Source organism: Syngnathoides biaculeatus, chromosome 6, assembly GCF_019802595.1.
Source record: "Syngnathoides biaculeatus isolate LvHL_M chromosome 6, ASM1980259v1, whole genome shotgun sequence".
Lineage (NCBI taxonomy): Eukaryota > Metazoa > Chordata > Actinopteri > Syngnathiformes > Syngnathidae > Syngnathoides > Syngnathoides biaculeatus.
In genome coordinates, this window is record NC_084645.1 from 12,698,040 (window position 1) to 12,724,111 (window position 26,072).

Below are 26,072 nucleotides of genomic sequence, written 5' to 3' on the forward strand. Positions count from 1 at the left end.
CGGATTCACCTACTTGCTCACCATGGTAGACAGGACGACCCGCTGGCCCGAAGCCGTTCCCCTCTCCTCGACAACGTCGTCAGACGTGGCCCGGGCGTTCATCGGCACGTGGGTTGCACGCGTCGGGACACCGTGCGACCTTTCTTCAGATCGTAGCCCTCAGTTTACCTCTGAACTCTGGAACGCAGTCGCTGAGAGTTTGGGGGTCAAGCTGCACCGCACTACCGCCTATCACCCCCAGGCGAACGGTCTTTGCGAGCGGTTCCACCGCTCCATGAAAGCAGCCCTGCGTGCCGGCTTGACGGACGGCAACTGGTTGGATAAGCTCCCGTGGGTCATGCTCGGCCTCAGGTGCGCCCCCAAGGAGGACCTGTTGTCCTCATCCGCCGAACTCGTCTACGGCCAGCCACTGCAGGTCCCCGGCGAATTCATCCCGGACGCCACAGCGCCCTGGTCCGCAGCCAGGCAACGGTCCTCCCTGCTGGAGGCCGCAAAAGGGTTTGCGCCGGTTCCCACGTCGCAACATGGCACCCCAGCTGCCCGGCTGCCCCGTCACCTGCGCTCTGCGGATTTTGTGTTTGTTAGTCATGACGCCCACCGTGGACCTCTCCGCCCCCCATACGACGGGCCGTTCAGGGTCCTGGAGCACGGGGATAAGAGCCTGCTCGTGGACATTGGCGGCAGACCCGAGACTGTTTCCGTGGACAGGGTCAAACCCGCGCACCTGGACATTGCCCAGCCTTTGGGGTTGGCCCTCCCCCCGCGCCGGGGTCGTCCCCCTTTGCCCTGTGCCCCTGCGCCCGCCGGGGTACCCTTGACCCCGCCTGAGCCCTTGTCCCGTGACTCAATGGACAGTGCGGCCCCGGCCCCATCGGCCCCTACAGTGCACACTCGCCGGGGTCGGGTCATCATCCCTCCACGGCACAAGGATTTTGACTATGGGTGAATTCTGGGGGGGCTTGTGTGGTGTTTACATAATTCACCCGCGGGACCTCGAGTTGGGGTGCGGGGTTCCGCACGGACTGTTTTTGTTGTTGCGCTTCCGGAGGAAAGGTTAACAGAGTTCCCGCCGTTATGCGAGTAGTTTGGTGATGTCGAACAATAAAGCAAGTTCTGTTTCTGTGTCCGACACTCCGCCTCCGACTCCTTTTCTCCGGCGCTACAAAATCATAGTTTCTATTTAACACACTTCAATCATGGCACAATAATCCCTGAATCCTGCAAGGAAACCGTTTTTGTTTTCTGAAGAAAACATGCATTTTCGCAAACGGCCATATGCATAGCAAAGTGCATGCAGTTAATTAGCTATCACAATGTAAACGTATCTATTTGAACGTTAATATTATTAGAGCATTAAGTGTAGTCCTTACCTCCAAAGGTTGACAATTGGTGTTCCCACTTTCTGACTGCTTGCACTGTCAACACAGCGGCATGATGTTGCTGTGACTAATGACTGTGTGTCCTAATGACGCGAAATACCACCTCCAACTTGTACCTCTTCCCCTTGTTTCACAGTGTCAGCAGGTGTTAAGCATCCGTCGGGGATGCATTTCCCTCGGTGACCAATGGTGTCGCGCGTCGTGCACTCGGTGCCAAATAAGCAGAAGCAGCCAAGAGAAGAAGATGGCACTGCATGGACCATTCAAATGACTTGGGGGCGCGGTTTCCCCCTGATTATTTTAGGGAAAAAAAAACCTCGCCTCCCGGAAGAAGGTAGCGCGCAAGTGCATTTGACCCGGATGCACTTTCGTTTTCGGTGCCGAGTACACAAATTGCAACGTAAACACCATGTAAAAACAATGATTTCATAATTTAAGACATTCCGAATCGGTCAGAATCTCCCTCGCGTACCATGTAGTGACTCGTATTGGGATGTGGACGTTTCGCTTCAGGAGAAGTCGGCAAACATGTTCTTCCAAAACGTGCAATTTGGATTTACGGTGAGAGAAATCAACTAACTGGTGGTACAAAACGCACTTAATGTTTTGTTTTATTACACAACTAGTGATCAACGTGTTCTGCGTTATGATGTGACGATCATGTTTAGCCGGGTGATTCTTCTCCACAGCGTTCCAGATAACGTCGAGTAACCTCCAGCTAGAGGAAGGATGGACCCTCGCGGCAGGAGGCACGAGCGGGGCAGCAACTGGACCGATCAAGAGATCGTAGAGCTACTCCAGCTGTGGTCCGACGAGTCCATCCAGATAGAATTGGAGAGCTCATTGCGCAACCAACGTGTGTTTGACCGCATCGCGCTCATTCTGCGCGAAAAGGGCATATATCGTACAGGCGACCAGTGCAGGGAGAAGATCAAAAAGATGAAACTGGAGTACCGTCGTATTAAGGACAACCACAAGATGAGATCTTGGAAATTTTACGACGTGATGGATCGCGTTATAACCAACCGACCGGCTATCACATACTCCACTATGGGTGGAACAGTAGTTGCACAGCAAGTTTTTCACAGCCCAGGAGGATATGACTCGTTCCTGCAGGGAAGCTCCTCACTAGGTTCCTTTGGTCCAGCTTCTTCAGGTGGGTTTCTGTTTGGTCAGCCCCCTAAGACTGGAGACCCACTGGATGTAAAATGTGAGGATGTTGAGGAAAGTCTGTTGAACACTGATATTGCACAACCAGATATGTATTACAGATCAGGAGATGAACAGGAAACCGATGGACAATCTTTACTGGAAACAGAGGATACACTGGGTCAAGGAGAAAATTCTGCTCATTCAAGAATTTCACCTTCAGGTTAATTATTAAATTACATTATTTTTATATTTGAGATTGCATCGCAATTGAACATTATAGTTCTTACTGAAATAAAATACAGTACAACATTAAGCAAGTCCTATATAAAGATAATGTTTCATTTTAGATGGCCCTGTCAGAATGATATTGTACTTTGCAACATTTACAACTTTACTACTTACGGTAAGGACTTTATAGGATTTTTTGGTTGGATGGGGACAAACTATATATAGATATAATATACATTAACAACCATAATAATTGTTAAATAGTCCCTCACTTTTTATAAAGGTGGAATTTTCTGCATATTTGAAAACACAATTTTGTTAGAGCCCCTGTCAGAACATTTCTACCCCTCACGGTGCCCCAGCCAGTAAGACTGTTCGAGCGGTCATAATGTTTTGGCCATCACTGCATCCTACCGTACTGACATCGCTGTGAGCAGGGGTTGTATAAGTATAGGATTGTTTAGCAAATGCTATGGTCATCAGAAAATTTTGTGATATTACTGTTGAAAGAGAGAAAACTGCAAAAATCTTCAACCAGCACCGCTGTTTCTGATACAGCTGGTCCTCATTAGGTTCACAACCAGGTGAACTGGAGCTTGTACCAGCTGCATTTGGAGAAGAGGCAGGGCAGCACCTAAACTGATCGGCAGTCCATTGCAATATAGACAAACAACCATTCGTAAACACATTCATACCTATTCAACCTAACATGCATGTTTTTGGAAAATAGAAGGAATTCACCGTACCCTGAGAAAACCAATGTAAGGGCAAGAAGGACATGCAAAACTCCACTAATGCTGGATCTGAGATACAGGTTTCAGAACTGTGAGGCAGAAGTGTTAACCTCTCTGTTGCCCTCAACCATTATGTTCTGTGATTGAGTTTCTTCCAATTGGTTGGCAACTGGGAGCACAGAGGAGGACTGGTCAGCACATCTGCTTCATGGTTCAGAGGACCAGTGTTCAAATCCCATCCCCCACCTGTGTCGAGTTTGCATGTTCTCCCTGTGGCTGCGTGCGTTTTCTCCTGGCACTCCGGTTTCTTCCCACATCCCAAAGACATGCGTGGAAGGTTGATTAAAGACTAGATTGGCCCTATCTGGGAATATGAATGCAAATGGCTGTTTGTAGCTGTGTCCCAATAGTTAAAAAAAATCGCCTGCCACTGTGGGGGCCCTCGATTCAAGACCTCAAGTGGACCATCCCCAGGACTCCCGGGTATGGTGTCCTTGAGTAAGTCACTGATATCCCAAACTGCTCCCCGGGTGCTTCAGATGTGCCCTGTTCCAGTGTGTTCTACTAATAAGTGTGTGTGTTCACTGTGATGGTAAAATGCCAGGAACACATTTCGTGAGCATGCATGCATGTTCATGACAACAAAAAGATGACTCTTCTAATTTATATGTCCCCTGTGATTGGCTGCCAACCAGTTCAGGATTACCCTGGCTCTCGCCCAAAGATAGCTGGAATAGGCACCAGCACACCTGTGACCCTAGTGAGGATAAGCAGTGCAGAAAAAGGATGGATGATTGTCAACCCATCTATGGTGCACCCCACCTCTCCCTCAGTTGGCAAAGATAGGTCCCACCCCTGCACAAGGCAAATACATACAAGTGTCATAGGAAATAAATGCCTGAGTTTCGGTCTGCTAAGAAATAGAAATGTTTTCACGGTGTTAGTATTTTGTATCATGGCATGTCACTCAAGAATCATCTCATGTTGTCTTTTTCCTCATCTCCACAGGTTTAACTGACTTGAACATTGCTGCGTCTGCTTCTCACTCAGACAATGTTCCTGTGCCACATGATGCATCTAAGGAGGGCCTCCGTCCCCTGGCTGCAGTAAGACAAAGGAGGCGTCGTAAAGCAGGAAAAACCGCCTGTAGCCACGGAAGTGGGAAATGTGGCAGCCAGGGGCCTCTCGACAAAGCGCTCGCCAGCTTCCTCGTGTGGCAGCGGTGTGCCGAAGATCGCCTCCTTTCCCTGGAGGAGGCACGGCTAGAGAAAGAGTTGCAAGCTGATGAGCGGAGACAGCACCAAGAAGAGAGGAGAGTAGAACAAGACCGCCAGCATGAGCTGCGCCTGTTCAGCATGCTTACTGGGGCATTAGCCGCAGTCAGACAGGGTGCTGTGACCACAGAATCAACACCCAGCAACACTCCTGTCTCCCTGGTAGATCCTGAGTCAGCTTTACTGACTACATCAGCTGCCTCCTCAGTGCCATGCGCATCGGAGCCACATGCCCTTGCGCACACGGTTTCAACTAAGGAGACAATAAAGTTGAGGTCGCACCCATCATCCAAGGTCTGCACACCAACTGAGAGGGCTTTGGCATCTGTGAGCGGTGAAAAGTCTCCTGAGCCCAGCATGTACCTGTCCAACCGCGGTAACAGCATCCGACAGCATCGAGCCATTCTCCAGGAAGGCTTTGCTCAGTATGGAGCGAACAGATATGACATAGACAACCCTAATGTGAGTATTTTTCCCGTGTGAGTCACATTTACAGTCGCAGGAACCTGTTTTGTGTTTATAAAATCCTGTCTCTCTCTGCATACAGGGTGTCATCAACATGGGCACAAGTGAAAACAAGCTCTGCTATGATCTTCTTCATAAAAGGGTAATACGTGCTAAGTTGTTTTTCCATCCACTTTATTAACTTTTGTCAGATGAAATACAATACAATAAAATCCAGTAAAGTGCAATATCACATTCCTTTCCACTGCAGTTGACCCAGTCTGACATGCTCCATGTTGACCCAGCACTGTTGCAATATGGTGACTGGAGGGGACATGCATTGTAAGTAATTTGCCTTTATTGAATTTAAAAAAAGAAACATCTCAAAGTAATTCAATTTTAATCTTGTTTTTTTTTTCTTTTTTTAGCCTGAGAGAAGTGGTTGCAAAGTTTCTCACTCACTACTGCCGTTGTCCAAAGCCATTGAAAGCTGACAATGTGAGTGGAATTATTGTGCAGCATGTACTGTTTAATGATGAATGTAAACACGCTGCCCTGTTGAGGGGTGTAAGTGGCACAAATGTGTTTTCAAAATTTGATGCGTGTGTAATGTGATGGCCCTTTTTCAAGATGCATGAATACGTGCTGTATCATAACAATTACTGGTAGTGTGGGAAATGAAAAAATCTGAATTTACGTGCAATGTGAACCTAGCCTAAGTTTGATTTGATGTTAATTAGTGTGCCGTGAGAGCTCTTCTGGCGTGCCACGGTAAATTATTAAATTTCACTTAATTATTCAAAGTATTGGTTGACAACATATAATGTGTGTGTGTTTCTTTCGGCTTGTCCCTTTCGGGGTCACCACAGCGTGTCATCTCAGATGAACGCATATATATGTTTGGCACAATTTTTACGCCGGATGCCCTTCCTGACGCAACCCTTCTCAGGGAGTGGAGACCCCAGTGGGATACGAACCCACAACCCCTGGTTTACCAAACCAGTGCTCTAACCACTGAGCTACGGGGCCTCTGAAAACATATAATGTATCTTTGTTCATATAGGTATGACAGTGCCTTATAAAGACAGGAAAAATAAATGCTCTTCTATTTCAGAATCGAAATCAGCTTTAATAGCCAAGTATGTAACACACAACGATTTTGTCTCCGGCAGTCAGTGCCACCCCTGTACGACATTCAAGCTGAGTGCATTAACCCGTTCGCAATTCCCCGTTATAGACTGTGCAGTTTAAAGTGACGAATCGTGCAATAGTCTATTATATATTACTAATACTAATACTGATTGGAGCAGCAGGGTGTGAGGATGTGTCCCAACAACAGCACAGGGCAGAAAATAATAGGTTTGCTGATCAAGAATTTAATGACTTAATTGCAAGAGGGAAACAACTGTTTGAATGCTTTGTAGTTTTGATTTGCATTGATCAGTAGCTCCTACACGACGGTAGGAGCTGGAAGAGCTGGTTGCCAGGATGTGGAGGGTCTGAAAGGATCCTGCCTCCTCTGGTCCTAGTTCGAATGGCATGTAATTCTTCAAGGGTGGGTAGCATGATGCTAAAAATCCATTCAGCGGTTTTGATTGTCCACTGGAGTCAGTATTTGTGCTTTTTTGTGGTAGCCCCAAACCAGACTGTGATGTAGGCGCACAGTACTGATTTGATGACCGCTGTGTAGAACTGTCTCCGCAGCGCTTGTGGCAGGCTGCGCTTCCTCAGAAGACCCAAGAAATACATCCTTTCCTGGGCTTTTTGGATAGAGTTGATGTTTGTCTCCCACTTCAGGTCTTGTGAGACTGTAATTCCCAAGAACCTTAAGGTCTCGACGGTTGACACAAGACAGGTGGACAATGTGGGGAGCGGCTGTGGTGAAGTCTACAATAGTTTCTACAGTCTTTAAAGTGTTCAACGCCAGGTTGTGTTGGCCACACCAAAGCTCCTGTCTCTCCACTTCCTGTCAATACACAGTCTCGTCCCTCTCTTTGATAAGGACGATGACTGTGGCGTCATCTGCAAACTTCAGGAGTTTGACACCTGGGTGCCTTGAGGTGCACCTATTAGTGTAGAGCAGGGGTGTCAAATTTAAATTCACCGTGGGCCAAAATTTCAAATTGAACAAAGCCGCGGGCCAAGGTTGAAAAAATGAACCTTTTAATATGGAACCATGCACGTGCGAAATACTTGTAATACTGGCGGGCCATCTCTAATATTAATTTGAAATTGCCTCACGAGCCAAATTTGGCCCATGGGGCAGAGTTTGACACCTATGGTATAGAGCAAGAAGAGCAGAGGGGAGAGGACACTACCTTGGGGTGCTCCAGTGCTGACAGTGCGCGTGGATGAGGTGGTGTCCCGCAGCCTCACCTATTGTATCCTGCCTGCCAGGAAGTTGTAGATCCACTGGCAGATGGTAGGCGAGACGCTGAGCTGGAGAAGCTTGGAGGAAGGAGTTCAAGGATGATGGTGTTAAATGCAGAGCTGAAGTCCACAAACAGTATCCTTGCAGAGGTTCCCTCGCTGTCCAGATGTTCAAGGATGACCTGTTAGCTCGATAGGCAAACTGCAGTGGGTCCAACTAGGAACATGTGATCCTCTTGAGGTGGTCCAGCACAAGGCGTTCAAAGGACTTCATAACCACAAACATCAAGGCAAGAGGCCTGTAGTCATGAAGACCCGAGACTGCTGCTTTTTTTTTTGGAAGCGGTATGATGGTGGAGCGTTTGAAGCAGGTTGGTACTTCACAAACTTCTAGAGACCTGTTGAAGATCTTTGTGAAGACAGGAGCAAGTTGGTTTGTGGAGACTTTTAGGCAGGATGGAGACACAAGGTCTGGGCCTGTCACTGTGTTGATCTTTTGTTGTCGGAAGATCTGCCTAACGTCCCCGTTCACTGATGGTAAACAGTGGAGTTGGAGATTTTGAAGTGGATGTTGGTGCGACTTGGTGGGTGTGTGGAGTGAAAGTGTCCTTTTCAAATCTGCACTAAAAGCTGTTCAAGTTGTCAGCTAGCCCACTATTGTTGCCCACTGGGGAGGATTGACACTTGTAATGAGTGAGCGATTGTAATCTGTGCCAGACAGATTTGGAGTGATTAGATGTCGTTTGATGGCAGAAGGTGTATCAATTTTTTTGTGACATTTTAGTTTGGTGGTGTTCTGTGAGATTTTTCAAATGCAATATATGTGGCTTGACTCAATAAAAGTTAGGAATCACTGCACTAAACTCTATGCCTTATTGGCTCTTTCTTATTTGTTGAATTTGGTAAAGGAGTATAGATAAAGACTTAAAATTAAGGAGGAATTAGCTATTGGTGTATTTTCAACAAGCGGAATCACGCCCTACTGGGTTTGCAGGGTTTAGGCAATTCTCCAACGAGGTTAGATTTTAAAACTCAAGAGTACTCTCGTTTTTATTCAGCTTATGTTGCCAATTTGGTATATTTATTTGTACATACAACACTGTATGGTATCTTACTCGATTTGCCAAATTCTATTGCTGTGCAGATTCTTACTTTCTTGATTCATTTATACATCACCCTCCAACGAGGATATTTCCGGCTCTGAAATAACAATTCATTTGTGTATTTATTCAGGTTGTGGTGATGAATGGATGTAGTGCCCTTTTCTCATGCATTGCAGCAGTCATTTGTGACCCCAAAGGTGCGTACATATAATATGTTGGCTTGTTTTTATTTTGAAATAGATGTTAAACTGGGCGGTGGATCAGTTGGAAAAGTGTTGGCCTCACAGTTTTGAGGTCCTGGGTTCAATCCGGGACCTGCATGTGTGGAGTTTGCATGTTCTGCTTGTGCCTGCGTGGGTTTCCTCCGGGCACTCCGGTTTCTTCCCACATCCCCAAAACATGCAACATTAATTGGACACTCCAGATTGCCCCTAGATGTAATTGTGAGTGCGGCTGTTTGTCTCGCTTTGCCCCGTGATTGGCTGGCAACCAGTTCAGGGTGTACCCTGCCTCCTGCCCGATGACAGCTGGGATAGGCTCCAGCACTCCCCGCGACCCTCGTGAGGATAAGGGGCTAAGAAAATGGATGGATGGATAGATGGATGTTGTACTGCATGTGAAATTCGAAAATATACTAAAATAATTAGGAAGAAGTGACTTTGAAAGGAATGAGTTTGTTACAAGCACAGAATTTGTGTCAGCACGACTGGTCACACTCATGTTTGTCATTTCATTCCTCTTTAAAATGATCATTGGAATGATTCTACCATAAAACTACCAGTTGTAAGATTATTGGGGTATTAAAAACTGATCTGTAATAACATTTTATTTACCTTCTGTTGGCTCACATTGGTAATTAAAAGTATTCACACCCCTCCACGTTCCATATTTTGCTGTTACAGACTTATTCTAAAGCTTATTTGAGTGTAGTTTTCTTTCCCCCAACAATAAAAATTACATAAAATCTCATAATGACAGGTAAAACCATTTTCATATATTTGTGCAAATTTATAAAAAATGTACGACCCCGAAAAGGACAAGCTGAAAGAAACTGACTGTACAATGAAGAAAATAAGTATTTGACACCTTGATATATTGCAAGTTCTCCCACTTATAAATCATGCAAGGGTCTGAAATTTTCATAGTAGGTGCATGTCCACTGTGAGAGAGATAATCTAAAAAGAAAAATCCAGAAATCACAATTTTTTTAATGATTTATTTGTGTGATACAGCTGCAAATAAGTATTTGAACACCTGAGAAAACCAATGTTAATATTTGGTACAGTAGCTTTTGTTTGCAATTACATAGGTCAAACGTTTCCTGTAGTTGTTCACCAGGTTTGCACACACTGGAGGAAGGATTTTGGCCCACTTCTCTATACAGATCTTCTCTAGATCAGACAACTTACTGGGCTGTCGCTGAGAAACACAGAGGTTCAGCTCCTTCCAAAGATTTTTGATTGGGTTTAGGTCTGGGGACTGGCTTGGGCACGCCAGATCCTTGATATGCTTCTTTTGGACCCACTGCTTGGTTTTTCTGGCTGTATGGTTCAGGTCATTGTCATGTTGAGAGACCCAGCCATGACCCATCTTCAATGCTCTGACTAAGGGAAAGAGGTTGCTCCCCAAAATCTCACAATACATGGCCGCGGTCATCCTCTCCTTAATACAATGCAGTCGTCCTGTCCTACGTGCAGAAAAACACTCCCAAAGCATGATGCTACCACCCCCATGCTTCACAGTCGGGATGGTTTTCTTGGGATGGAACTCATCATTTGTCTTCCTCCAAACACTGTTAGTGGAATTATGACCAAAAAGTTCAATTTTAGTCTCATCTGACCACAAAACCGTCTCCCATAACTTCTCTGTATCATCCAAATGGTCAATGGCAAATTTAAGACAGGGCTTGACATGTGCTGGTTTAAGCAGGGGGACCTTCTGTGCCATGCATGATTTCCAACCATGACGTCTTTGTGTATTACCAACAGTCACCTTGGAAACGATGGTCCCAGCTCTTTTCAGGTCATTCACCAAGTCCTGTCGTGTAGTCCTGGGCTAATTCCTCACCTTTCTAAGGATCGCTGAGACCCCAGAAGATAATATCTTGCATGGGGCTCCACTCCAATTGTGATTGACAGTCATGTTTACCTTCTTCCATTTTCGAATGATTGCTCCATCAGTGGACCTTTTTTCACAAAGATGCTTGGCAATTTCTCTGTCGCCCTTTCCAGCCATGTGGAGTTGTACAATTTTCTCTCTGGTGTCTTTGGACAGCTCTTTAGTGTTGGCTTTGTAACAAGTTTGAGTCTTACTGATTGTATGGGGTGGACAAGTGTCTTTATGCAGCTAACAACCTCACACAGGTGCATCTGATTCAGGATAATATGGAGTGGAGGTGGACTTTTAAAGGCGGACTAACAGGTCTTTGAGGGTCAGAATTGTAGCTGATAGACAAGTGTTCAAATACTTATTTGCAGCTGTCTCACACAAATAAATCATTAAAAAAATCATACATTGTGATTTCTGCATTTTTCTTTTTAGATTATCTCTCTCACAGTGGACATGCACCTACAATGATAATTTCAGACCCCTCCATGAGTTCCAAGTGGGAGAACTTGCAATATAGCAGGGTGTTGAAATACTCATTTTTTTCACTGTAAATGTTCAAACACAATACACAAATATATTCCCAGCCTTTCCTATAACAAGCCAACTTTATTGCAGTTATTGTGCATCTGATTTCCACTGATCATCCTTAAGATGATCTACAACTGGAATGGAGTCTACCTGTGGTAAATTCAGTTGCTTGAACATATTTTGTAATAGTCACACAATTGGCTATACAATGTCTTATAGTTGGCAGTGCATATCAGAGTCTAAGGATGTGTCTATACACCCCCATAAACAGATTGTGTCAAGGCGCAAATCTGGGGAAGGGTACAAAATAATTTCAGTCTTACAGAAGGATCCAAAAAGCACTATGGTATTGATTATTTGGAAATAGAAGAAGTTTGGAATCACCAGGACCCTTTCAAAATCTGGGCCTCTGACCAAAGCTGTGCAACGGGTGAAGAAAGGCCTTGGTCAGAGAGGTGAACAAGAACCCTATAATCACCGAGGCAAAGATCCAGTGTTCCTTTGCGGGGAAGGACAATCATTGCTAATGCACTCCATCACTTAGGCATTCATGGTTCGGTGGGTAGACGGAAGCCACTTCTCACTAAAAAGCACATTGGCAGCCCACTTGGCCTCTCAGAACTGCAAAAAAAAAGTTGTCTGCTCTAATAAAACCAATATAGAACTTGTTGGCCAGAATTGCAAGCGTCATAGTTTGAGAAGACTGCTCATCACCTGGCTCACGCCATCCCAACCGAGAAGCATAGTGGTGGTGTTACTGTTTTTCTGCTGCAGGAACTGGGTGACTAGGCCAGAGAATCAGAGAATGGAGAATAAAATGAGAGCTGCTCAATAGAGCCAAATTCTTCAAAAGAACTTGCTCAAGAGTGCTGTGGAACTTGCCTTCCAACACGACAATTACCCAAAGCACAGAGTCAAAATAACAAAGGAGTGGCTTCAGGAGCTGTCCGTTCCTTTATTGACACTCTAATTGATACTCGACATAACAAAAGAAACACCCATATTGAATGGAAAAATAAATCACAGACTTCTTTCTGTGTTTTTGTTCCAAAAATTGGTAGCTCAAAACTAACTTATAATGAATGAAAAACACCATTGACAAAGTAGTGAAAATGACATTGAAGTCACAGCTCTTTTATCGCTCAAAATAATTGATATTGGTCCACAAATCATATAAACACATACAAACAAGTAATATAACACTACACTCTGGCAGATAGGCTTCAAATTGGGAAGTATGAGTTAGCGTAATATTAGATTGACTTTAACTATCTTTGTTACTGCAAGCCTGTATCTCACAGTATGCACATTACTGCCCCCCAAAGGTCGAGATGTGCACAGCCTTTACTTTGTGTAAACATTTGTGTTAACAATTGGTTAATAATATATGGGTGGGTTTTTGTCATACCTACTGCTGCTGATTTTTGTTCATTAAATAATATCACTTGATCAAGCTTTTCCTAGCATCCCATACTATAAAATAAGTAAATTATATACATTTATTGCTGAAATCAGATTGGACTGATATTGGTCAAAACTCAAGGCTGAAGTATTGGTATCAGATCGGAAATGAAAATGTTGGTTCAGGAGATTCCTAGAAATGATTCTTTATTATTCTTACTTTACAAAGGCAATATTAATTGGAGTACCGAGTTTTGAATAAAGGTGGGACATACAATTAATTCTTGCTTTAAAAATTTTAGGGTTGAGTTCCCCATTAAGTACTATACATATTTGATTTCTTTAAGAATATATTTCCACATTCCTGAGCAATTGCATTTTCTATCCAAACAGTTTTTTTTTTTTTTTTGCAGATGCCATTCTCATTCCAAGTCCCTTCTATGGTGTTATTACTGAGGATCTGCAGTTGTACAGTGATGTCAAGTTGTTTCATGCCCCTCTCGACTGTGAGGTATAAAGTAATGAACAACTTGGACGAACTATGAATTGAATATAACTATGAATATGAACTATGTATTTTCATTTCAGCATTTGCAAATTCACGTATTTGCATATTTACTTTTTTTTTTTTTTGAATTTCTTTTGCCCTAAACCTTTTTTTCCTCCACACTCAATTTCTTCATTTGCATGTTTTTTTCCCAGATTATTTATATATTGCAATTACAAGATTGGCACTGTGGGTGACTGTCTACCATATCTGCCTCACATTTCTAAGGACCTGGGTTCAAATCCACTCTCCCCTGTGTGGAGTTTTTCCCTGTGCCTGCATGGGTTTTCTCATCCCCAAAACATTATTTGAAGATGAGTAGTGGGGGTCCCCTGTACTGTCTAGCTGATGATATAGTACTTTCAGTAGCATGTTGTACTTTAGCCCAAGGTCCATCAATTAATCTTATACCGCAGTATTTCTGTTGGCTTCTAGACCTGCCTTCTTATTTTGAAAAAACGTTTATAGGATAGTAACAAAGATGACCGACCTTTTCACCTCACCGTGAGCAAGCTGGATGAAGCTATACAAAGGGCTAAGCAAGAGGTAAGTCATGCCTTTGTTTTTCCATCAACCTTTGAAGAAAGGGCATACCCATCTACAGTAAATTATTGAAACAGTCTCAAAAAGAAATCCCATCGCATCATTTTTCATTGATGAATAAGTGTTGTTATTCGAATAGGGGGCGAACATTCGGGCTATTATACTGATGAACCCCCACAATCCTCTTGCCGAGATCTACAGCCCAAAGGAGATGCTTTCCTTCTTGGAGTTTGCCAAAAGGTGTGTTTTAACCCTTTAACCCTATAACATGTGCTGTGGTAAACAACATAACAGCACACAATAGATATAAAAAAATGCTTCACACCCTTGCTCAATATCCATGTTTATGTGATCGGAAAAATTAGATAATAAGTAATTTCAAAACTTTTTTTACCCAGCATCAATGTGACCTACAACCTGTACAGCTAAAAGGTTTTTTTTCTCATCTTTTTGAGTAGGGAAGTAAAAATAAACAACTGAATGTGGTTGCACAAGTTCGCACGCCTGCTTGTAGTGGGGATATGTCTTTTAGAATTAAGTGGCCACATTTAATGCTAAATGGTGGTCAGCACGAGCCTGCCCCTAAGGCATCGTGGTGGTATTATTATGCTTTTGGACTGTTTTTCTTCAGGTGGAAATGGGGATGTTAGACAAAGTTGAGGGAATAATGGACAGTTTGTAATACTGTAGTAGTCATTGTTGGCTCAAATCATTCATGCTTCATTAAGAAAGCAAAAAAAAGTTCATATAAGCCCCCAAATTACACCAAATGTTAACATCCTGTATCTTGGTTTGTGTGGCATGATAGAGCTGCTCTCCCATTGGCTATTGCTGTAGCATCTTGCTGGCATCTCATTAGCTAGAAGGGATGTCACGCTATACCCATGATGCTTTGCGTCTCCCTTCGACACTCAACTGTCACCAAATGACGCTAGCACACATTACAAAAAGAATTTTTTCGTGAGTTTTTGTGTGGTTTTTTTTCCTAGTTTATTCATCTTTATTCACCATGGGCCCCAAGAACTTTAGTGGAATTAAGTGGTGTGCGTGGGTACATTCAAACTTATGTCTTTTTCTCAGTTGTCAAACGTTTGCCTCGTCTTCCATCCCCCATGATGACTTTTGCTTGTCACTCACCCTTCTCTTCGCATAGTCGCCCAACACCAAAGTTAAATCAGCATAATTTTTATAATTCTTTACATCATATACTTTGAATGCTTGTTTTTAGTGCTGTGTGTGTGTCAGGAAGAAAGGCGGTAGAGTGCCTTGGAACGGATTAGGCTATTTACATGTGAAATGTGCTTCTACTTACGAAAAATTCACATTGCGAAACGACTTCCGGAACGGACTAATTTTGTTAGTAGAGGTACCACGGTTTTTATTTACAGTATGTTTAACACAATGTCACAACTTATTTGGAGTTGAGTTTGGGTGACATACAGTATTTAATGTATGTCATTTTCTTTCTTGTAAAAAGTCTGTCAACCTTGTTGCACTATATACAACACTGTGCTAAATACATCTGTCTTCTGCTTTAGAAATGAGCTCCATGCCATCGTAGATGAAGTTTACATGCTGACCGTGTTTGATGAGTCAGTTACATTTCATAGTGTCCTCAGTCTGGATAGGTACAGTGTTGACCTATCCTTTTTATAAATATTATTATTCACCCTTTATCATGATAATAATGCCTGAAGATTGCCTCTTACCTGTTAATGATGTGCCCTTATTTCAGTTTGCCCGACCCACAGAGGACACATATAATGTGGGGGCTGAGCAAGGTACGTGGTGTGGTGCACCACATTACGTGGAGGCCTTTTTTTTTTTTTTTTTTTTTTTAAATGACTTATGACAAAACTGTAACACCACTGCTTGTCCTTGCAGAAGGTTAGGTGTCAGTGCTATTTCACTTGTTGAATTCTTGGCCTTCCAGGACTTTGCAATGGCTGGAAACAGACTAGGCACTCTGTATACCGAGAACCTAGACCTTGTGGAGGCTTTGGCCCAATTGGGCTCATTCCATGGTATCTCAGGGACAACTCAGCACCAGGTTGCACAACTTCTCCAGGACCAAGGTATTTTCGAGTATCTTGTGGATAATGTGCTATTGAAGTTTTAACCTAAATGATTCTTGCTTCATTAGAAAATTATTCATTGCATGGAACATGTGGCAATTTTGTCCAACCGACAAGAGACATCTTGAGAAAATTTGACCCTTTTGCTTTTTTAAATGCTTGTATGACAATGGCACATTGAATTTTTTCAGCTAAGTTCTTAAGTTGGGGGATGAAAGCATGTCATAGAAATGTCTTTTCTAAATGTTAGATGCCTTTTTATTTTCAGGATAACGTGAACACATTTCTATACTGTTCCTTAAATGGGTAACTCTCACGTAAACATAAATTAAACATAAATAACTCAAATTGTATTGATATAATGAACTGACTTTAAATGTATTTTACAAAGCACCAATTATGAGATTAGAAGTTGTTGACTAGACTCGAGCCTATTTTACAATGCACCAATTATAAGAAAGAATGTGGATTTAAATTTTCAATAAATTTGCTGTAGCCTTTTTTGCGGTGCTGCATCTGAGTATAAGCTTGAGCTTCTGAGTGTAAGCTTGATAGACGTCAAGGAAGTCTCTGATCACCAATCAAGTCTGTCATGGACTTGTAGACATCAGCGCATTTGAAATCTTAGACGTGATCACTTCGTGAATCAAAATAAATTCACACGAATCCAGTGGAAAACAGGCCTTCCCAAACTATTGGGTGGATCATTCTTTGTAAAGTTTTATAAACCTGTCTGAAGAAGATTATCTTGTATAGTTGAGGTCAAAGTGTGTGCTCCAGGCTTCACTTGTCCCTCCGTTTTGAAAGAGATCATTGTGCCTTTCAGCTTGTGCTCCACATCAGACTGCACAAATATTTATGACAGAATGTACACTACTGCTGTGAGGCTAATGATGCTTCACACTGTCATGTTGTAGAGTGGATAAGCAAAAAGTTTTTGCCTGAGAATAGACGCAGATTGAAAGCTGCTCACCGCTACCTGACAGATGAGTTGCAGACAATGGACATTCACTACCTGGACAGGCCTGCTGCTTTGTATGTGTGGGCTGACTTCAGGAAGGTAAATTGACTGAGGTCACATTGTGATGTTGCGGTTGATAATCAAATGCTAATTTATGCAGAGGTACTGGTAATTGAAGTGAAAGGGAAAGTCATTGTAATTTAAATCATTTTATTCATTAGGTTTGATGTGATTTCCTCGTTTGTTTTGCTAGTTTCTCAGAGCACCATCATTTGAGGAGGAGTTGTGTATGTGGCGGTGCTTCCTCAAACACAAAGTGGTATTGAGCTGTGGGCAAGCCTTCTCCTGCTCTACACCTGGCTGGTTTCGCATCGTATTTGCCAACCAGCAGCACCACCTTCAACTTGGTCTGTCATTACCTGTACAGTACTAATATTTAGCACAATCCATTGTATATAAGGCAATGTCCACAACATGTTTTTTTTCTTTTTGTATGTACAGTGAGCCCATGCTATTTGATGGCTTCTGGGCCAAACACTGCCATGAATAGAAAATGCAGGGATGAGAATTTTCCGCCGATCGGCGGATTTCCGACTTTTTCAGACCAAAATGACCATTCTCGAGATAAGCGCAAATCCGTTGAAAAAAAATTTCAGGGGGGGTAGGGTATCGCGCGCCTGCCTCTCGGTGGTGGGCTCCGAGCTGCAAGTTCAGCTTAGTGCTAGCACAAGCACGACTATCATATGCCATTCTAACTTCCTCGGTAGTGTATTTGCATTTTGCGACATAAACATTAAAACTTTTTTGCGGCAGATTACTCGATTGGACAGCAGAGTTATACAGTATAACGATCCAATCGTGTTAGTGGTTAATCGTACATGTGTTCTCGGTTCTCAAAAATCGCAGTGTAACTTGTTAGTTAGTCAAGTAATGGCGCGTGGGACTTAGCGCGAACTGAGCAACGGTGTGTGCAAAGTTTTACGATGGCGAAAGTGTTAGAAAAAAAGGATGAAGATCGAGCGAGGGCAATTGACAAGGATGCTGGAATCAAAAACTGTTTCAGACGGGCATGGCTTGAAAAAAGTGTAACCGTGCAGATAGGACCGAAAAAGGTATCAACATGTCTAACCGAACATATACAAAAAGTGGACATTCCCGGCAAAGTGCTGTGCACTCTGTGTTCCAATAGGAGCAAAAAATATCCAGGAGGAAACGCAACCCCCCCTCCATCGACAGACATTTTCAGTGTTTTTACAAATTGGTCATTCTCATCCCTGAAAATGGCAAATAATTGTCACCCTCCCAAAAGGAGTTATAATTTTTTTCTAGATGTAGCAAGATGGCAGCAAAGCACTACTTTAGTTATATTAGGTCCTTATCTCACTTCGGCATGGAATCAAAATGTCACCAGATGGTGGTTAAGCAATACTTAAGTTGCTTTGGCATTAAGCACAAAAACAGAAAATGTGGGTTATTCAGTGTATAACAAAGGATAGGTTAAATCAATTAAAAATCCATGATGACGAGAATTCGTAAATGCCAAATCAAGACTGTTATACAGATCTTAGCACTGCAGTGTAGCAAAGAATGAATTGCTACATTAATACAAGGGTATTGATTATATTAATGTATGCATTTACATAATACTCATTTTTCTATTGTTGGCCAGTGTGGTCACTGTACGCATCATTTACTGCCAAGTGTATTTGCACTGTGCACATTTCAGTCTAGAATGGGTTCTAATGGTGAAGAAATACCTTTTTTCTCAAGAGATTTTCTACTTGTCGACTGCAAAAAGACAAGAGAAGCTACCCAGGAGTTTCCTCTGTCAAGTTCATATTTTCAGTTTTAATGCTTTAATGTGCCACAAAATTTCTTGTGAAATTGGATGAAATAAGCACTCAACCTTTAGTGAACTACAAAATAAATGACTGAATAGCTATTATATAACTTGCTTTCATCCTGCTTTGAATCTTAGTTAATATACTGAATAACAATTACAGATGTGTTTTGTGTTTTAGGACTGAAAAGAATTAGAGAGGCCTTAAAAGAAATCAAAGAAAGCAGTGCCGACAGGGATTCATCCATTGTCAAAGAAGCCAGTGAAGAAAACAGGAGACCGGTGAAAGAGGACTGTGCTCCTTCAGACAATGTCATTATTGAAAATTCCACTTCATCCCCCCATAGCAAGTCAGCTGACCAGCTGAAAGAGAAGGCATGTTCTGTTCCTGACACGAGTTCTCTGGGACCCGATGAGTTTGTGTTGCATGACTGCCAAGCCTCTAAGCCTGCAGAGAACCTTGACTCACTGATTGGTACGCTGAAGCAACAAATCCGCTCCTCCAATTGGCTAGAAAAAAACACGCCAGAACGGTCTGCGGGGGAGGACCCAGAGATTCTTGATGTGTTTAAAGCCCTGTTGGAACGAGCCAGAAAGTAAGTTATGGACAAACAGGCGAATATGTGACTGCCAAATTACAGCACACAGCCCTTAAGAATCTCTGAAATCACTTTATCTTCATGGCAAAAAGCTTGACGAGAACAGGCGGCAGGAGGCGGTTGATTTTTGACCGTCCCTTTTTTGGAAAGTTACTGCTGAGAAAAGGACAAGAAGAATAGGGAAGTTTTGAGATGAGATTGTATAACTGGAATGATGCCTTATAGTTAAGTGTTGATCAGAGACTGGTTTTCCATTTATAATTCATCCATATTCAGAATGTTAGTAGGGTAAATTATATCCCAATGTAACTCAATCAAAATTATTTCATCAAATTAATTATGAGCCAATTTCCTTTTATTTCAATGTTCCTTGTATGCACTTTATTATGAAACTTTTACTTTACTGAACAATATGTTGATAGTCTTTGCAGTATAGTTATACAATGTATTTTATGTACAAAAGTATTAAAGTGGCACTAAGGAAGCACAAAAAAATGACATGTAAATTTGACACACCGCAGAGAAGAGTAATGTTAACAAGCCTGCCATCTTTTAAAAATCGCTGAGTGTCTAAAATAAGGTTTCAAACCTTGAATAATAGGGCCACATCTCCACTCTCAGATGCTGTGTGTGTGTCGAAAGGGCACGCCAAAAGGAATCAAATATTCTGAGGGGGTGATAGCTTATAAAATGTAAAATCCCATAAAGAGGCTCAACTTCAAAACTGAATAGATATACCTATATATGACAACAGTAGGACGGGAGAAGGAAGCCCGTATCATTAGATAGTCGGCACGCCCCCATTCACTAGTATCAAGTTAACCACGAACCCATGTTGTCTCTGGTGAAACTATGCAAAACCACATCCATCCATCCATCTTCTATCGTCTATTGAAGGTTGGGTCGTGGGGCAGTAGCTTTAGCAGGGATGCGCAGACTTCCCTTTCCCCACCCACCTCAAACGCAATATTTTTGTGAGATTCAGCAGGCTACAATTCGCTGGCTGAAATTCAACTAGCTACAATTCGCTGTCTGAAATTCACTGTCTAAATTCAGTGTTAGTCACGTGATGTCACATACTAAGAAAGCGTAACTCGATTGGCTGTGTGTTGGGTTAAGACCTCAAGTAACCCTGCCTTCTTAACACTGAATTTAGATGGTGTATTTCAGAGAGCAAATTGTTGCCAGTTGAATCTCAGAAGACTGAAAATATTGCGTTTAAATTTTTTTATATGGCAAATTTGTTAACATTGAAATGTTAAACTGAAATACACCTATTGGAAAAGGTGATCGCTTTGACAATGTGAATTTTACAACATAAAACTTTCAGTGGCATTTTTAATTAAAATCCTGGTGACACAATTTACTTTCATAATCCATCACTTTTTCTTTTACTTATATAAACTTACCCCCAAAGTCATTGCTCTGTTGAAAGTTTACAAAACTGTCGATTGTACAATACACACTGCAGAGTTCTGTTGATGTTGAACTTGCCATCTGCTTGTCTTTAAAAAGTCAATTCGTCACTTTTTATTTCCGAATTTTTGTGGAGCTTCGAAAAAATGTCACTGAGCTGTTCTGTAAATGGAGGCATCCAGTGAAGACATATTTTCAAGCAATCGTTCGCTTGCTAACTGCACGCTGCAGCGGTAAATGGGCCTTGTTATGGACCCTAAGCATAGGTATCTCTCAACTGAGCAGCCAAACGAAACAACAGCACTTTGTCCATGCAGTTGGGCAAAACGGTATTTAGTCAGGCACCAATTGTGTAAGTTCTCCACTTAACAAGATTAAAGAGGCCTTTTTTTCCGTCATAGATATACCCCACCTGTGAGAGACAAAGTGAGGAAAAAAATACTGAAAATCACATCTGATTTTTATAATTTATTAGGAAATTGTAGCAAATTAGTATTTGGTCATCTAGAAACAAGCAAGACTTCTGGCTCTCATAAACCTGTAACTTCTGTTAGAGGCACCTCTGTCCTCCACCTGTGACCTGTGTTAATGGCACCTGTTTGAACTCATTAGTATAAAAGACACCTGTCCACACTCCAAACTCCACTATGGCCAAGACCAAAGATCTGAGACCAAAGGAAACCAGAAACATAATCGTGGACCTGCACCAGAGTAGGAAGACTGAAAATGCTAAAGGACAGTCAATCAAGAAATCAACCGTGGGAGCAATTATTAGAAAATAGAAGATATACAATATCACGGCTAATCTCCCTCAATCTGGGTCTCCACGCAAGATCTTATCACGTGGGGTCAAAATTTTCATAAGAATGGTCAGCAAAAATCCGAGAATCACACCGGGAAACTTAGTGAATGACCTGCAAAGAGCTGGGATCAAAGTAACAAAGACTACCATCAGTAACACACTACGCTACCAGGGACTCAAATCTTGCGGTGCCAGACGTGTCGCTTTGCTTAAACCTGTACATGTCTAGGCCTGTCTGAAGTTTGCAAGAGAGTATTTGGATGATCCAGAATAGGATTGGAAGAATGTCATATGGTCAATTAGGTAGGTAAATTAGAAATTTTGGTAAAAACTCAACTTGGAGTCCTTGGTGAAGAAAGAATGCGGCTTTGCATCCAAAGAATACCATACCTACTGTGAAGCATGGGGGTAGAAACAAACTTTGAGACTGATATTCTGAAAAGGGACCGGGATGCCTGATCCATGTTAAAGTGTATGGAATGTCTAATTTCTAACGGAAATTGTATTATTTAGGTGAAAATATATATTATTCAACTGTTCCATAAAATGTATATTCTGTTTGATGTTTTTAACAAAAAATATTGGTGTTTATGAATTAAACTCTGTGAACTTTGACCTAGTTTCTCTTACCTGCAAAATGACTCATTTTGTGGGCGGACTTCTGACGCACATATTCTGGGATGGGCTCTTTTGGAACGACGATAAGATGGGAGCCTCTTGTGTTCACGCCGAAGAAAAAAACATTAGTTTTGAGAATTCCTCAGTGATTGTAAGCTAAAACCAATCCGTAAAAATTATTTATTATTTATTATTATTTTTATTTTATTTTATTATTATTAACTAACTACCTCAAATTGATAACCTTTAACGCCTTCATAAAGCTCATATTCTTCACCGTCTTTATGGGACACTTCAGAATAATGTTCATCGCTCGAATTATCGGAAAATTAATCAGATTTCTTACAGTGTATTCCTGCGGGCTCCATGTTGTCACAACGTCCTACGTCACGCACCTGATCGGCTTTCTCCGTGACATTTCCGTCCTTTTCCGGCAGATGCAGTAATGTGCGAGCGTTTGTTGCAAATAATGAAAAAACAAAAATCTTTCATAACAGATTTAAGATTTGTATTCAACATAAAAACTGTATAATACTAGCAAAAAGGTGCATTGCGTGACTGGGGCCATGTATCGTGAGATTTTAAGTGAATACTTCCTTCCGTCACCAAGGACATTTAAGATCAAATATGGCTGGGTCTTTCAGCATGATAATGATCCCCAAAACACCACCTGGGCAACAAAGGAGTGGCTTCATAAAAACCATTTCATTGTCCTGGAGTGGTCTAGCCACTCTCCAGATCTCAACCCCATAGAAAATCTTTAGAGGGAGCCGAAAGTCTGTGTTGCCCACCGACAGCCGCAAAACATTAGTGCTCTAAAAAACTGCATGGAGGAATGGGACAAAATACTAGCAATGGAGTGTGAAAACCTTGTGAAGACATCAAAAACATTTTACCTCTGTCATTGCGAAAATATGACATACAACAATGTATTACCTTTTGTTCTTGCCCAAATGCTTATTTTTCACCATAATTTGCAAACAATACTCGAGTTTCCTCATTTCTTCCTCGTTTCACATTCATTCCCAAAGTTCTATCAGAGGTGAGAGTTGAAATGCCTGAGAGGGAATCCCACCAGGCGTTCCCAGGAGACCCTCACAATAAGTTTGAGCGTGCTACGTCAGATGAGTATTTTTTCTCGCCATGGGTGCCAACTCACCACCAGGTGATGATGAATTTACAGCTCCGTTCTTCTCTTCATCCCAGTGCCCAAGACATTTTGCCTTAAGACGGTGGTACGACCACAAAATCGATCGTCCAACTGTGAGATAGAGTATACTGGTGCAAAGTGCACTTATACTTGAACATGGCGTTTATTATGGACAATCTGTGATGAGCACAGAAGTTCAATAACAACACCACTTGGGTTCTTATGGGGGCAGGGGGGTTCCCCTCCCAATCATGCTCTTCAAGCTCTCATTCTCATTTCCCACATAAGGATTGAAGTCCCCCAGTAGAAGGATGGAGTCCCTAGTGTGAGCACTCTCCAGACCCTGCCCCCTCCATTGACTCCAAAAAGGGTGGGTATTCTGAATTGCTCTTTGATGTATAGGCACAAGCAATGGTTAAGACTCATCTCACCTCTCAAAGGCAGAAAGAGGCTACCCTCTGGTCCACTGGGGTAATTTTTGGATAGCATGGGGCTTAAAGAAGGTTAGGATTTTAAGATTATGGTGGGTTACGGTTAGTGGGGAACATTAATGCCACCACACTTAAGTCACATCTTTTCCCGTCTGAAAGCAGTAGTGTGTGTTCTATAGGGACACAACAGCCAATTATAGTGCAGCAGGACATGTCCTGGAGTCAGTAACATTGCACCAGGGCATGTTCTGCCTAAAAACTGTGGTAATCCTAATAACACATTGCCTCCAGCGATGCTAATCCAATGGGTGAAAATGTTGGCATATTTCATGTTCTCAAAATAATGGTGGAGTGTCGGCACATTCCGTGTTTGTGGACGGCAAGTCTGAAACCAAAATAACAGGAAGACCTATATCTTGTGCTGCATAAATTTGCACATACTTGAAGGGAACTCGTAATTGTGAATAACCTTTCATAGGTAACAATATATTTTGGGTCTTTTTTTTTTTTTTAATGTGCCTGCAATGAATGAACCGTGTTAATTCTTTAGAAAGCTAGGTTGTTATAAGGCTGACCTGACAGCAGTTAACTGTCACATTTGAGATTTAACATATTTGATGATTTTTTTTTTTTTTTTTTTTAAGTACTGAAGAGGAGTATTCAACTGTGTGAGCATAGACCGCCCTTTTCTGGCTGGGGATTTTCAGATTTGGAGGTGCTGATTCCTGTTCTCACTACTTCACCTTCACCTTGATGGAGTCCAATCCTCACAGGAGAACAACGTTAGAACAACTTCTCTAGGTCCTCAAAGCACACGTAGACTGGTTATAAACCCTGCTCTGGGCGTAGAGCTGTTCCACTGTTCTACAGCCACGATAAAAACAGAACTGCTGCTTCTGAATCTGATATTCAACTTCACTGTGGTCTCTGCTCTTCAGAACCCTTCCGGAAGTCAAATACCCCAAATTTTGCCTCGGTAACCATTGGTTGCCGCCACAATCCCTTAGGGCAAAAACGCTGTTGAGGATTCTGTCTTCAGCTTGATGATATCTAACTGGATGTGTTTTTTGATTTTATCATGTAATTTATAAAGTATTTTTAAAAAAATCTTCCCGTATATGTTTCAAATATGATTTCTAGGTGACATTTTATATAGAGGACTGCAAAAACTCATAAACCATGTGTTGGCCAAAGCAGTTACGCCTACAGAATGGAAAGCAAAGAGAGCAGTAGTTGAGTGACAAAAGAGGAGCTATGACACTGAACAGTCGAGCAAGGGCTTTTCTGACTGTTCTGTCATTTGTAACGGTCTAATGCCAACTAGAAAGTTTTTGTCCCACACAAATATATGTGTGCACAGATCACAATGCACTTCTCACTTTTTTTTGCTTTGGAAACTACTTGAATATTGTTAAAGTAAGTACTCCATGTGTTGTCTCTGTGACTGAGATGGTGGAGCACAGAGATGTCATGGAAATAAGTTACAATGAGGGGAGTTTCCACATTAGTGGAGGTGGAGTATGACAAAAGGGTTGATCTAAAGAATGAGAGCTGCAAAAAAAAAAAAAGTCAGCGTTTAACTCTGTACAGTAGAGGTTCAGTAAGAAAGCTATGATTCTTTCATATGACTTTGGACTTTCATGTTATTTTTAACAGATTGAACAGCGGTAAGGTGCAATACTTTTGTCACCATTTGACATTATTATACAGGTTACTGATGGATAAACTTTGAGAGACTGTTATTCTGTAATCTGCACTTCTTTTTTTCTGTCAGTGTTCTGTAAACATGAAATTGCCAGAATTGAAGGACACAATCAGTCGCTTCAGATTCACACAATCTTGTGTGGGGCTCAGTGGTTGCCTGTGTGTGTCTTATGCTGTATGGACTCCATTCTGGTTAAAGGATGGCGGACTCTGGACTAAGTGGAATAACACAAAGGGTGACAGTGGCAGCAATGGCGTAATCATCAATGGTGAGCATGAACTTGAAATTACCATCTGATGGTCAATCTTAAAGTGTCAAACCTAATAATTTCTCTTCTTTTGTGCTGAAAATAAACTATCTCACTCCCACTAGTCGGCCCGAGCGAGTCGTATTACAATGGTTGAAAAGCCTTTTCTGCAGGATAAACATGTTTGAGCTTGCTGCTATGCCGAGAGGTGCATTCCTCTTCCCAACCAAAGTTTACTTTTAGTGGGGACGAGATGTACTTGATCAACATGAGTGTACCCTTCACATTTATTTCATTACATGTTTTTGTTTTCCTTTTTTTGTAAATTTTTTCTGATATGTGGTTATTGTTGCAGTTTCTGTGGAGGATGTGGTATTCCTTATTTCTCCAACTTATTTGTTGCACAGGTGTCAAAC

General features: G+C 42.1%; 2 protein-coding genes across 21 annotated transcripts in view; one reads left to right on the top strand and one right to left on the bottom strand.

The window, feature by feature from the left end:
- The window catches only part of furinb (furin (paired basic amino acid cleaving enzyme) b), a 134,262-nt gene extending 132,645 nt beyond the window's left edge, over positions 1–1,617 (bottom strand). For 8 of the 11 annotated variants that reach the window (XR_009795391.1, XM_061822732.1, XM_061822733.1 and 5 more), the window contains exon 1: positions 1,371–1,582. The gene's annotated coding sequence lies outside the window, so the exon portion shown is untranslated. Of the gene's footprint in view, positions 1–1,370 lie in introns of all 11 variants that reach the window. The other 3 variants (XM_061822730.1, XM_061822729.1, XM_061822726.1) reach the window with 1 other exon arrangement.
- Positions 1,618–1,720: 103 nt separating this feature from the next.
- accs (1-aminocyclopropane-1-carboxylate synthase homolog (Arabidopsis)(non-functional)) lies at positions 1,721–25,671 on the top strand. Of its 10 annotated transcripts, none has more exons than XM_061822516.1 (19): positions 1,721–1,940; positions 2,069–2,535; positions 2,638–2,751; positions 4,502–5,229; positions 5,315–5,374; positions 5,483–5,553; positions 5,640–5,709; positions 8,815–8,881; positions 13,136–13,233; positions 13,738–13,815; positions 13,952–14,052; positions 15,351–15,440; positions 15,548–15,593; positions 15,746–15,887; positions 16,805–16,947; positions 17,102–17,255; positions 18,870–19,284; positions 24,349–25,371; positions 25,479–25,671. In XM_061822516.1, exons 2-18 carry the CDS (start codon positions 2,109–2,111, stop codon positions 24,374–24,376), a joined length of 2,832 nt encoding a protein of 943 aa, XP_061678500.1. In that variant the 5' UTR covers positions 1,721–1,940; positions 2,069–2,108; the 3' UTR covers positions 24,377–25,371; positions 25,479–25,671. The 10 variants fall into 10 exon arrangements, with proteins under 10 accessions (XP_061678500.1, XP_061678501.1, XP_061678492.1 ...); XM_061822517.1 differs by having other exon boundaries at positions 4,544–5,229; XM_061822508.1 differs by having other exon boundaries at positions 2,069–2,751.
- Positions 25,672–26,072: the final 401 nt, after the last annotated feature.